The sequence below is a fragment of the Neomonachus schauinslandi genome, chromosome 1, assembly GCF_002201575.2.
Source record: "Neomonachus schauinslandi chromosome 1, ASM220157v2, whole genome shotgun sequence".
Lineage (NCBI taxonomy): Eukaryota > Metazoa > Chordata > Mammalia > Carnivora > Phocidae > Neomonachus > Neomonachus schauinslandi.
Genome location: NC_058403.1, coordinates 106,212,134 through 106,225,744, shown reverse-complemented (window position 1 = coordinate 106,225,744; position 13,611 = coordinate 106,212,134). Strand labels below are relative to the sequence as shown.

The following is a 13,611-nucleotide window of genomic DNA, read 5'->3' as shown; positions in this document are numbered from 1 at the left end:
AGGGCTTTTTGTTGCTCATTTCTTATGTCTGGATAGTTCAGAATGTCAATAACTGATCACTGATTAAATGATATATAGGTAAATACATAACTGTTTTCTACCCTCAATTTTAAACTGAAAACAATTTTATTATAAACATGTAAAATTTGCTATCTGTAAAAATACATATTATTTTTTTATAAAATATGTAAATTATTCACAACTTTATTTGTAACTTTCTTTGTTCTGGTGCAAAAGATGCCTCTTTGACTATTTTTCATTTCTAGTAAGAAAAGTATGTGTTGTTTTTTAAAAAGGGTAAATGGCATGCCAACCTTTTGTCAAGGAAGTTATTATTTTCTCTGGAGGTAAAGGGATTTCCTCGGCAAAAGGTTGAGGTTACATTTAGTTTTGGAAACAGGCTGCTTCCTGGCTGTACAAAGTAAAACATATTTTTTTAAAAGCCTTAAAAACTAATAGACATTGAATTGTTATTGAGAAATTGTGCATAGTGGTTTGTGTAGAAACATTTCTGAAATAGAGAGAGATTTTGTAACCTTATGCTTAAATACGGCAATATTAAAACAGAAGGCAAAATATACTTGATATAAAGCTGCATCTATAAAACCATTTGTTAGGTTTGAACTGTAATTGTTTTAGTCTTCCTAACTAAAGTCTTATGTACTTTAGATAAACTTTTTTTTTCTTTTCTTTTCTTTTTTTTAAAGATTTTATATTTTTTTCACAGAGAGTGAGAGACAGTGAGAGAGGGAACCCAAGCAGGGGGAGTGGGAGAGGGAGAAGCAGGCTGCCCGCAGAGCAGGGAGCCAGATGAAGGGCTTGATCCCAGGACACTGGGATCATGACCTGAGCCGAAGGCAGACACTTAACGACTGAGCCACCCAGGTGCCCCTATAAACTTCTAAAACTTTAGTATTTAGAGAGAAATTTTTTTATTTATTTATTCGTTTGAGAGAGAGAGAGAGCATGAACAGGAGGAGTGTCAGAGGCAGAGGGAGAAGCAGACTCCCAGCTGAGCAGGAAGCCTGATGTGGGGCTTGATCCCAGGACCCTGGGATCATGACCTGAGCAGAAGGCAGAAGTTTAACCGACTGAGCCACCCAGGCACCCCCAAAACTTTAGTATTTAAAATAAAAACATTTCCCCTTGATGTTCTAGAAATTGAACTCACAATTTAAATGACTTCTTTTTGGAAATTCAGTTTCTGTTAGCCATCCCCATCACTTGGAATGGTTGTTATGCTAATATTTGCCATATAATCTACAGATGTGTCTCTAAAGTTATTCAGATGTAATACTTCTAAACAATATATAAGGGTCTGATAAGTTTTTTAAAGCAAGTTCAAAGGCACAAAGTGATACAAATGTATATACTACCTAAATAGTAAAGGTGCTCATTAGATGCTTAAATTGCTCGATATTATCTTCCAGTCAGAATAAAAGGGCACTTTACAGAACTAACACCACTAATAAAGCAAGACATTTTTTCCACAGCTTAATTTCTAGTACTTTTTGTAAGATATTCTTTCTAGCATTGTATGTAGACATTTTTAGGTAATATGGCGATTTTTTTCCCTATTATTCCATGAGTTAGTATATGTATGCTAAATCCTGTTTGAAATACTAATGTTTCTTCTATTTGCCTTAAATATTAGCACTGGTTTCTGATAATTTGTAAATGTCAGTTTGGATTTTGGTGAACCTTGTAGCACTTGTTAATCTTCAAACCACATCTGGGAATCTATTCAGGCATTTATTTCTTTGTGAATTTATAGTGGAACATAAGCTGATCAATGTGACCTTCCTTTAACAAAACCATGAACAACAGTTAACGATAAAGATTGGATAGTTTATTTATAAATGAAGCTAGTTAATCTTGTAAACAAGTCATTCATTTAAAAGAATTACCAAGGGATGCCTGGGTGGCTCAGTCGGTTAAGCGTCTGCCTTCGGCTCAGGTCATGATCCCAGGGTCCTGGGATCGAGCCCTGCATCCGGCTCCCTGCTCTGCGGAGGCCTGCTTCTCCCTCTCCCACTCCCCCTGCTTGTGTTCCCTCTCTCGCTGTCTCTCTCTCTCTCTCTGTGTCAATTAAATAAATAAAGTCTTTTTACTAAATAAATAAATAATAAAAGAAGTAACAAAAGGTTGTCAGAAGACCAATTAATTGCAAAAATCTCATTCAGTAATTAAAAAATCCAGTTAGGCACAGGCAGGAGTAGTCTTCTTGGTCACCTGATGTTCAACTCCGTATCCCTTAGATGTTTTTAAAACAAGTGATTATTTGCCAAGGGAATAAACAACAACAGTATAATAAAACATTTTATATAATAAAGTCAAAATTTCAAGTAAATCACTTTAAGACATAATCAATAAAAGCCATTTATCTTCTGTTATCATAAACACAAACATTTCACAGTTTTAATATAGCATGAAATTCATGTAAGTCCTTTATGTAATATTAATGAAAGATGACCCCACTCTTAAGAGAAGGGAGTCATTTGATTAATAATGTATCTACTTTCTGAAATAGATTATTTATGTCATCTATCCAAAGAATTAATATAAACAATAAGACATTAATCAGAGTCATGGGAAGGTAAGTGAAGTCCTGGTACATGGTTGACCTAATTATTCAGAACCAAATGATCTAAGTGAAGCTTTTGGATGGAAAGAGAAGAGCTGGAATGGAAATGGAGAGCTGAGGGCGCATTAGGTTGAGTGTTGCTACATGGCTAACTGCCATTGGTGCTTTGTGAAGACTTCCCTTCTTTGAGGTGTGTGGGTTTTTTGTTGTGTTTTTTTTTTTTCATTTCCCTCATGTTTTTATGACAAATGTAGAATTAAGTCATGGGTTTGGACATTTTACTGAAGTACTTGTGCCCATGTGATTATATCTAAGATACAGCCCTTTAAAAAAAAAAAAAGTTTAATAAAATGAAAACAAAAAAGAGCAGCTCTTCTAGTCACAGGATCCCAGATGCTTTCCCTGTCCATCAGGGAGCTTGCTGCTCAATTTGAGGAACAATCAGGTCACCATGATGACTGCCACTCAGCTAGCGCATAGGGCTTCCTAAAGTGGAAAGGGAATTGAATTAAATGAATCAAAGTTTCTCTCTGTCTCAGAGTTCATGAGCCTAGAAACTTAAAAGACTAAAGACCGATACAAATTCCATGTCTAAAATCTTTTTATTCCTTGGGGCGCCTGACTGGCTCAGTAGTGCATGGGACTCTTGATCTTGGGGTTGTGAGTTTGAGCCCCATGTTGGGCATAGAGATTACTAAAAATAAAATAAAATCTTTTTATTCCTACATATATGACCACTTTTGACCAAGTATCAGGCGAATTTGTTCCTGGACTTTCAGATATAAGAAATGACACATCATCATCATCATCATTATAGCAAATTAATTCAATCTCCAAACTCCCACCCTAAGCAGGGAGGTAAGAAACTTAATTTCAGTAGTTTTCAGTGTACTCCTTTTTAGGGTTGTACAGGAATCCAAAGACCCAGAAATTAGGGAATTAGTCTCCACCTCCAGCCTGCCATGGTCACTGCTGATATCTCTGCAGTTCAGAGTCTCCGTCTGAAGTCAGGTGGCTCCATTTCCTTCTGGTGGTCATGGGCAACAGCCTCAGGAACCACTGCTCTTGATGTTCAGGCTCCCCCACATTACATGCCATCCTATCAGAGGCCTCTCAGGGCCCTGCTCACAACGGGAGGAATGTCTTTGTCATTCACACAACCCACAATTACTGGGCCCCTCCTCAGCACTGGGGAGGCCAGTCTTCTCCATCTCAAGTGGACTAATGGATATAAATTCCCCAGCTCTGGCCCCCACCCCACCTCAACACCCCCATACCAGGAAGATTCCTGTTAATCTTTAGGACTCCTCTAGGAGTACTAAGAAAAAACACACAACCAAAAAAGTTTACATTCTCCCTGAAGGATAGGGGAGTTGTGATGTTGGGGCTGGAGAGATAGTTGATGTGGTAATGGTTGACACATTAGGAAGTCAGACTTTTAGAAATTAGGTATGGATCTGTCTTTCCTGGAATGGGGATAAGGAAAAGAAATGCTTGCTTTTTCTCATAGTTGGTCCATAGTTGCAAATAAACACAAAAATGCTAAGTAGTGTTTTTCTTTATAATGACCTATTCCTCCTGTACATGTAATCACCATGACCAGCTGACAGGGTCATTTATTCAGTTAGTATGTACTGACTCCTACAGTGTACAAAGCACTGTGGTAGGCTTTGCAGGGAGGGCAGTGGGGAGGGCAACAGGGAGCAAGAGATACACAGTATTTTGCCCTCAGATTACAGTGTAGTGGTGATGTCACGAAGTAAAGAAGAACAAATCATTGTGAACCAATAGGGCTACTACAGGTGGGAGGAACTAATCTGGACATTCTTTAAAGAAAGACTCTGAGGAGGGGTATTTAAGTAGAGGCATGAAAGCTGAGAAGGAGTAAATCATGGAGTCACTGGGCAGTAACTTTCAAGCGAGTGGGGTCCATAGGAGCAGAAGGCCCTAAAGAGGGAAAGAAATTGGCTGGTTTGATGAATGGAAAGTCGGTCTGTGTAGTTTGAACCTGATGAGAAACAGGAAGAGAAACGTACTATGAGGAGGCTGGGAAGGTCAGCTGGAGCCCTCAGAACATTGGAGGCCATGGAGAGGAGTTGAATTTCATTCAAGCCCCTGGAAGATTTTAAGGAAGGGAATTAGGGGATTTGACTTAAACTTTAAAGGTCATTCTGCTGTGTGGAGAATGGGTCAGAGGAGATAAGACTGCAAAGATTTATACTCAGCACACCTGCCATGTATGGAGATCTCAGTAATTAGGACACACTCTCCTGTCACTTGCCTGAGATCTTCCCACCACCCTCGTCTGTTTGCCTCCCTGCCCTTCCTCCCAGCCCAAGGTGGGTGTGGTGGCATGGTCCCAGTAGGAAGAGAAAGGAAGGAGCTGGTTTGGGGTTGGTGTGAAAGCATCACCTCTGCATCATTGTACTGACCTCTCTCTCCCTTCAAATGCTGCTTGGTGCCGCCAGTGGGTCGGACAGTGTTGTTTTTGCCCACTGGGGTCAGAGATAAGAAGACATTGACTTTTTGCCAGCCCTTTCCAGTTACTCAGGCTGAATCCAGTTTCTGATATCTATGAAGTTCTTTTGGAAAAACGAAAATAATGATCTTCCTTATTAGATCAAATCAACAAATACCTATTTAAAGTCTATTATATGTAAGTAATTGTGTGAGCCCTTCCAAGATGTAATGAAAAATCGTGATTTTATTTTTGACCAAGCTCTTCTTATAATAACTGCAATTCTGAATATGAACTATTCATTTATTTTACAACACGCATAGGGTGTTTATAAGTTAACTCCCCGTGACAACCATAAGATGCAGGTACTATTATTATATGCATTTTACAGAAAAGGAAACTGAAGCACAGACAGCGAAATAAATACAACTCATACGCGGTATTCAAGTCACACAGTCTTCAAAATCTGTGCTCCGATACTTTGTTACTTGTCCATTTAAAAATTCTGTTAATGAGTAGAACTTTTTTTTTCCTCTCAGGCTGTAAATTCCAAATTCCGTCAATAGGCCTACATCGAGAAATTCTGTAAACCTCCTACATGGCATGGGCCTAAGTATCAAATGCTGATGTGACTTTTGTTTGTTTCACAGGATTATTGGGACTTTGCAGAACTCCCCTGAGTTTTCAGAGGCCTTTTACTGCCGCAAGAATTCATACATGAATCCAGAAAAGAAATGCCAAGTGTGGTGATCTTCGGAGAAAGCGATGTGGCCCTTGGCTAGACTTGCCAACACCACAGAAATGGGGAACTCTGTCCACAGAAGTCATTGTAATTACTAGGATGACAGAGCATCATATTAGAAATGAAGTTAGGTTATTCTGGAAAAGGTGTGGAGAGAGGAGGGGGTCTCTGGTGTCTATCAAATCAATCACTTCTCACTGTGTAAATAATGCTTGATCTCTAAAGATATTACCATTCATTTCTGTTCCTCATATGATCTGCCAGTTGATGTCGTCTCTTGAAAACAATGTTAACCCCTTGATGTAGACTGGGATTGCTAATCAAAGGGAAATTAAAGAGATTGAAGCATACAGTTGGCTCCAAAAGCACAGCAGTGGCATGAGGGTTAAAAACACATTGCCTAACTACTTATTTTTACTTTTATTTGTAACATTTTCACTCCTACAGAACTCTTCCAAAGAATTCTTATACATACTGGGGCCTTGGGACTTCATGTAATTTTAAACCGATTTTGCCAATCATCAGTTTATTCATTCTGAGATCATTTTATTTTAAGCTACTCTTAGGGCTAAAATGAATGTCTGAAACTGTTTTTCATTGTACCTGCTTTCACCAATACTGAAATTCTTGAGGGTCCCTGCAATTTTCTAACCAATTTCTTGTTCTCTCTCTCTCTCAAAACTTGATCTTTTTAAGAGATTTGTAGTAATGTATAAATAATAATTTTTATATTTAATTATTAACTACATTTATGGCTAAGTAATTATTATTATAGGTAATCATTGAATATTGACATTTCCGACAGAGATAAATAGTTACGGACCAAGATCTGTAAAGTGATGTACAGATGAAGATTTGAGACTTTTTAAGCTTATCAATCATATTGATAAAAAGCTTGAAGCACAAACTCTGGGTTAAAAATTGCCATTGGACAGTTGTCTGAAGCAGAATTTTCAAAATAAACTCTGTCCCTGAGGTGGCTATGAGAAAAGGACAAAACTGCATCTGTGTAGCTCTGCATCTCCTTCTCTTTTCAGGTTTGTCATCTGATGGAAATATTTTGATCCTAAATTGGAATTGTGAGCCCGTTACTCACTGAGCCTGCTGTGGCGGCAGTCTAGCTCTGGAGAGTGCATTTCTGAATATAAATGAGAGGCTTGCCCACCTCAGACAGACCTGCGTCTGAAATCCGAACTCGCCTAGAGTTCTGGGAGGGGCCTGTCTAGTCCCTGCGAGGAACTCATCTCTTGAGGCTCTATCTTCTTCTCTTTCCCTGTCATTTTGGCTAGTTTGGTTAACTTCATTACTTGATTAGTATTTTACAAAAGAGGCGTTTTCCTTATTTTTCCTAACAAAATGAAAATGAGGGAATTTCTATTCAAAATATGAGTGTTGGTTTTCTTGCTTCTTGAAAAATGCATTTATTTACCTTTTTTTTAAAGTTATGAAAATGCAGCGTATACCCAAAAGTTTCATTAAACGTAAGTGTACAGCTCAGTGAACTTTCTCCAACTGAACACAGCCCTGTAACCAGCACCTTTAAGAAACAAAACATTACTAGTGCCTTAGAAACCCCTTCTTCCAACTACCACTTCCTTCCTCCAAGGACGACCACTGTCCTGACTCCTAATATCACACATTAGTTTTAATCGATTAGCATGTATTCTTTTGTGTCTGGCTTCTTTCTCTCATGTTACATTTTGAGATTCATCTATATTGTTGCATTCGATTGTGGATCTCTCATTGTCATTACTCAATAATATCCTATTGTGTGATTATACTACAATTCATCCATTCCATTGTTGATAGGCATGTGAGAAGAAGCTTCCAGTTTGGGGCTATTACAAATGGTGCAATTATGAGTATACATACTTGCATATTACCCATCTTTTTTAACTTGAGATTTTAATGAGCTCATTTCCACAAACATTTCGTCAAGTTATTATAAATATTGAAAATATAGTTTTCAACTAGCCATGGATATCCTCCTCTTCTTCTTCTTATATCACTACCACCATTATTATAGGTAATTCAAAGTATACTTGTGGATATATTTCCTTAAATAAACTGAAAACACTTACAAGTAAGATTCGTGGTTGGAACATTAGGAGCGCCCAGTTCTGAAGAGAACAACTACCTTTGAATCATTTAATTTCCATCCTGTCAGAGCAGCTGAAGAGCAACTAGTACAAATTACAAAAAGACACTAGATTCCCCACTCTTTAAAACATCAGACTCCCATCTTTATGGAAGGACTTGAGTGACATTTTCGGGGTGGGGGGGAAAGCCTTTCTAATGCCTGGATCTCCTGTGTCTAGAAATATGAGATTTCCTGGGAGTGAGGGATACACCCAAGTGAGAAGACCAGTACCTCCCCCTCTCTCACACGTGAGGATATTATTAATTGTATATGGTATCGTTGTTGAGTTGTATGGGTCTCTCTCAACCAGTCCCAATCATTTGGAGTTGTTTCATCAGGTAAGGCCTATCTGTAATCTCACGCATAAATCCGATTTCACTATGGCTGAATCCTGGTCAAGGAAAGACTTTAGAAGCTGAGACACTAAGGGTTGGGAGCTAATATAACTCAGGGATGAGACTAGAAAGAAGTTCTCATTGGTAAGGAGTCTGCCTCCATGCTGCAAAGTCCATGTGGATTCTGGGCATGAGGTGGAAAGAATGCTATCTTGGGAGAAGACTCTATTCTAGTCCTAGTCTGCCATTAATGACAAGGTGACCTTGGGCCTTTGATCCATTCTCTTGGGCCTTTGCTTTTCCCACCTGAAATAAAAGAAATTAGATTCTATCAGTATTCTCAACAAGAGAAGGAGAATGTGTCCAATACTTCTTTGCTTGTAATCTGTCCCCCAGTGAAGAACCACTGCATAAGATAATTTCAGAACTCATGTAAATACCTGAGTCCAGTTAGACCACATTGTAGTTCAAAGACAAGGACTAAAGTTTGATCTCCTTAGGGTCCATGCTGCTCTTACTAGTTTTCTCTAAAGCCTTTATTATTCCTGTTGTCTCAGAGGGAATTCTCAAAGTAGAAGATAACTGTTAGTTTGGAAATGAGACTTGCCCTGTCAAAGATAGAAAATCAGAAAGTTTTATCAGTTCCAGTCTCAAAAATACAAAATAAAAACAAACATTTTTCATAGTACTGCTTTTCTGCCTATTCCAGGCTCCCCTATGTCTTGAAAAATGTTATGGCCAAATGGAGCTTTCGTCCCTGCCGTCTTACACTTCCTGCTGGCCTCAAATTGGGTCTTTTAAAAATGAATGATATAAACTATTTCACCAATGTTTTCTTGGGTATGCCACCCCATTCTTCCAAAGATACCATGGTTTTCTGATCCGATTTCTTTGCAAAAGTTCAGTGAAAAGGTTGCCAAGTGTTATAGAGAGTCACAGGTATAACCAGATGACGGCTTAGGCAGAAACAAAAGTTGTCTTTGTGCACCATCCCTGGGCTGAAGGATTTGACTTGATTAATCAGGTGAAGAGAGGACCCACCTGTGACTGTTGTCAAAGTGGCACATGTATATTGCATTCTAATCTCTTCTTTAACAATGTTGCATTTCCTCTAAAACAGTGAGAAATACTACTGTTATTTTCCACTTTGTAGCCAAACTCCTGTGCTTCTATTTTGTTGTTCAACAAAGCAGATCCTCTAGGTTGTGCAAAAAAAACCTGACAGAAAAATGAGCATAGACTCTTGCCAGAAATAATGATGGGCTCTCAGCTTGAACAGTGCGGGAAGACCAGAAATCTAGCAATTGTGACTAAGTTTTATATTTCTGAATTTCCTTTCCACCCAGAAACTAACAATAATTTTTTCAAGTATCAGACAAAAATGGGGTCAAGTACAGTATTTGGATTATCTGTTTACCTTGGTGCAAATCTTTCAAAACACATGCTATCGATGCTCTATGTCTCCCGAAATATGGCATCAAAGATGCGATGCTAAGATGTTCGTGGCAGCTCTACCTTTAATATCAAAGCAATAGGAAGGAAAAAACGAAATAGGAGAAACTGTTTAGATTTGTTCAAAGAAAATATCAAGAGGCTGCAATGATAGATATGCGTTATGATTATGTTAAAATATTGTTGCATAGAAAAAGAGTTGGAAGAATATATGCCAGAAATTAGTAGGGAATATCTCTGAGTGGTAGTATTATAGGTGATTCTTATTTCATTTTTTCCTCTGCATTTTAAATATTTCTATGAGGTGAAAACATTACACCTTAAAAGTCATCTAAAAATGTTACTTGGAAGAAAGTAGGAAATAAGGGAGAGAAGATGGAAGGGAGAGGAATGGGGGAAATTGAGCCCCCCCAAAAAACCCTAATTCCTTTGAATTTAAGATGTTTTCATTTATTTAAGAAGCTATTCAGTTTCACAAGCTCAGGCAACTTAGACCCAAGGAATCCAGCGAAGGAGATTTTGGTCAGGAACCCCCTTGCCCCACAACAGGCCAGATCTGTTTCCCAAGGTGGCTTTGACACACACTGCTTGACACAGAGCAGGGGAATTTTCAGACCTTCCATTGACTGTGCTCAAAGTGGCTCGCTGAGAACAAACCCTGTGCTCCAGAGGTCGTTTGTTCTTTATTCCCCCTGAAGATACTAATCTTGCCACTCTCTCCCACCAGGTCTCCCCACACACAACACCCTAGCATTTACCAAATCCTGGCCGTGGTTAAGGTTACAGCCTATAACTAAAACAGTAGCCAGTAAATTATACAGTGATTGGCCGAAATGCTCTACCTGGGAGGCACCATGATTTACCTGGGGGTCAGATGCTAAAATTTAGAGGCTGAACAGGGAGGAAACAGCACGATACAGTGAATCCCAGGTAACTCCCTGCTTATGTGTGTTTCTTTTTTACTTTGGTCATAAATGAAGATCACACTCATGCTAGTTTAGCCAAAACTAGAGATTTTCTTGATCCACGATACCAAATGTGGGGTATGTCTGAGTGATCGGTCCTTCTTTCCATGTGCCTACCTTATTGTTGCAGACTGCCTTTCTCCAAAAGAAAGCCATGATGGTCACCCATGCCCAGGCTCAAAGATTCTCTGCTTCCTTCACAGGGGAAGGACAGGATCTAACTACAGTCCACTTTTACTTTTTTTTTTTTTTAAGATTTTATTTATTCATTTGAGACACAGAGATACAGAGAGAGAGAGACAGCATGAGCAGGGAGAGAGGCAGAGGGAGAAGGAGAAGCAGGCTCCCCGCCGAGCCAGGAGCCCGACGCGGGGCTCGATCCCAGGACTCTGGGATCATGACCTGAGCCGAAGGCAGATGCTCAACCGTCTGAGCCACCCAGGCGCCCCAGTCCACTTTTAATATCCTAGAGAAAACCCAATGAAAATCCTAGAGAAAAAGCCCATTTTGGAAACATTCTACCTCAGTGGAAAGGGCATGGGGAAGTGGTGAGGTTGTACAAACTATGATCATTGATCCCCTTATCATGTCCTCAGAGAAGGGTAGCTTTCCAAAAGAAAAGAAATCACCATTCCTAAGAGAGAAAGCAAAAGAAACAGATATCCAAAACACTGGTAACACTAGATACTTCTTAAATGCTTTGCAAGATATCTCAGTTTGGATTACATTGTACATACTAAATTTTGAATAAGTGTCAACTTTAATTTTGTGTAATCAAAATGAAGATATGCATTTTAGTTAGAAAAGCAGACTGAAAGTCAATAAAAGGGTAAAAAGGAAGAGAAATAATATTTATTGTGAGCAAGACACATAATATAGGTTGTTTGTATAGAGTTTCCACTTAATATAACTAACCTGTGAGGTAATGTTGGTACCCCTGTTTTATAGATGGTGAATTTGAGTTTCATAGAGGTTAACTAATTTGCCCAATTTCACACAGGTAGTAAACGATAAGGCCAGAGACCAAACCAGGGTGTGTTGAAGTCCAAAATCTACATAAATTTACCATCAAAGCTCTCTGTATCACTATAAAATGCATTTCAGCCCATCAAAATAAACTCATTTGTGGCTAATAACTCCCAAAACACATTCTTTAAGAAAAACTAATGAAAAATATTGTATTCTCCAATACTTCTATGGCTTTACAGAAGCCACTGTGATTTTTAAAAGAACATTAAGTATTTTGAAGTTATACCAATAGATACTTCTAGAACATCTGCTCTTCAAGGTACTGTATTAGAAACAAAAATAATAATTAGAAAAGAATAAGACAAAGTAATAGTCTTTGGCTGGCACTCCACTTATTTACTACATCCATTCACTTCTTCCTTGATGAAAGAAACATCAGGCACCTTTACGCACATAAAAAGGCCTATGAGATTATCTTTTACTGGGCCACTAGGAAAGAAAAATAAATGAAGACAGCTGGCCTTTTAATATAGTAGAGACATCAAAAATGTACACAAATAAATGCAGCTGAATGTGTGATGTGCCAAGAGATCCAAGAAAACAAACTTTGAGAATTCAGAAAAATCTTCTTTCCTAGCATGCCAGGCATTCCAGAAGCAGTAACACCTACATTGCAGTTGGTAATATGGATGGGATTTTGACAGTTGGAGAAGGAGGCAAGGAAGTGTATTGGCTAAGTGTATCTCCTATAGAAAATTAGCCAACAAATGAGTAAGAAGTCCACATTAACACTAGCAAGGACAGACCCTTGCTAAGGGGACTATTCGCTCTGAGAATTTTGACACAGCTATCCATTGTTCGCCGTTGGCTTTTTGACATGTCTTGTAAGCATTTCTTGAAAGAAAAGCTTGCCTTATTTATTCAGAGATCTTATGCTATTTTCAAAGTTTCTTCATTATCACTCCACTTTGAACGAAGTCCTGTGCATTTCTTGCATTTGCTAGAACTTGTGTGATAAGGATATTACTCCCACTCCTGGAAGCTTGGAATTCTACTCTTATTCCAATCTTGTTACTAAATCACTACATTTAGCAAATAACGATTTCTCTGCATTTCCATTGTCTTAGAGTTAAAATCAGAGTTAAGATCAAAGCCTTTTCAAAACCAGAAGGCAGGCAGATGGAATATTTTGCAAAACGAACTCCTTGGAGATGATGAAAGATAGCATCATGCAGAGGAACTAGGGCACAGTGTTATGGAAAAATCTGAATCCAGAGAGAGTCAGATAGACCCAGGGACACACAAGGTCAAAGCAAAGACCAGCCAAATGACTACATGGCAAGCATTTGGCTCCTCTATGCCTCAATTTCCTCCTCTTCAAAATGGCCATAACCACATGCACCTCTCAGGGAAGGTCACTATACTGGTCGCCAGCAAATGCAGCACTGAAATTTAACACCTTGATGGTTACCTCTGACTTCTCCTTGACACTAATGAAGCCTGTAGGTCTTTAAAAACATGAGGGTTTTTAGCTAAAAGACTAAAATTTTGTTTTTTCTTTTTTACCATGTTGTCTTTCATGTTGCTCTAGGTGAGTCGTTTACTTGATTCCTTTTAAATCATTTTCCTCACTAGACATTCTTGAAACAGAAAAGGCACAAAACCTGCAAACTTTATTTTATTATTTTTTTTTAAAGATTTTGTTTATTTATTTATTTGAGAGAGAGAGAGAGAGAAACAGCATGAGAGGGGAGAGGGTCAGAGGGAGAAGCAGGCTCCCCGCTGAGCCGGGAGCCCGATGTGGGACTCGATCCCAGGACTCCGGGACCATGACCTGAGCCGAAGGTAGTCGCTCAACCAACTGAGCCACCCAGGCGCCCAAACCTGCAAACTTTCAATAGCAGAGGATTTCTTCAAAAGTAAAGAGCAAAAGAAAGAACACACTCGAAACAAAATTGAAGATTTG

The 13,611-nt window shown here is 38.8% G+C and overlaps 1 protein-coding gene across 1 annotated transcript in view; it reads left to right on the top strand.

Annotated features, from left to right (window-relative positions):
- The window catches only part of MME (membrane metalloendopeptidase), a 93,877-nt gene extending 87,177 nt beyond the window's left edge, over window positions 1–6,700 (top strand). The window contains exon 22 of the mRNA XM_044915127.1: window positions 5,693–6,700. Coding sequence (XP_044771062.1) covers window positions 5,693–5,792 — 100 coding nt within the window. The 3' untranslated portion in view covers window positions 5,793–6,700. The remainder of the gene's footprint in view (window positions 1–5,692) is intronic.
- The last annotated feature ends 6,911 nt before the right edge of the window (window positions 6,701–13,611 follow it).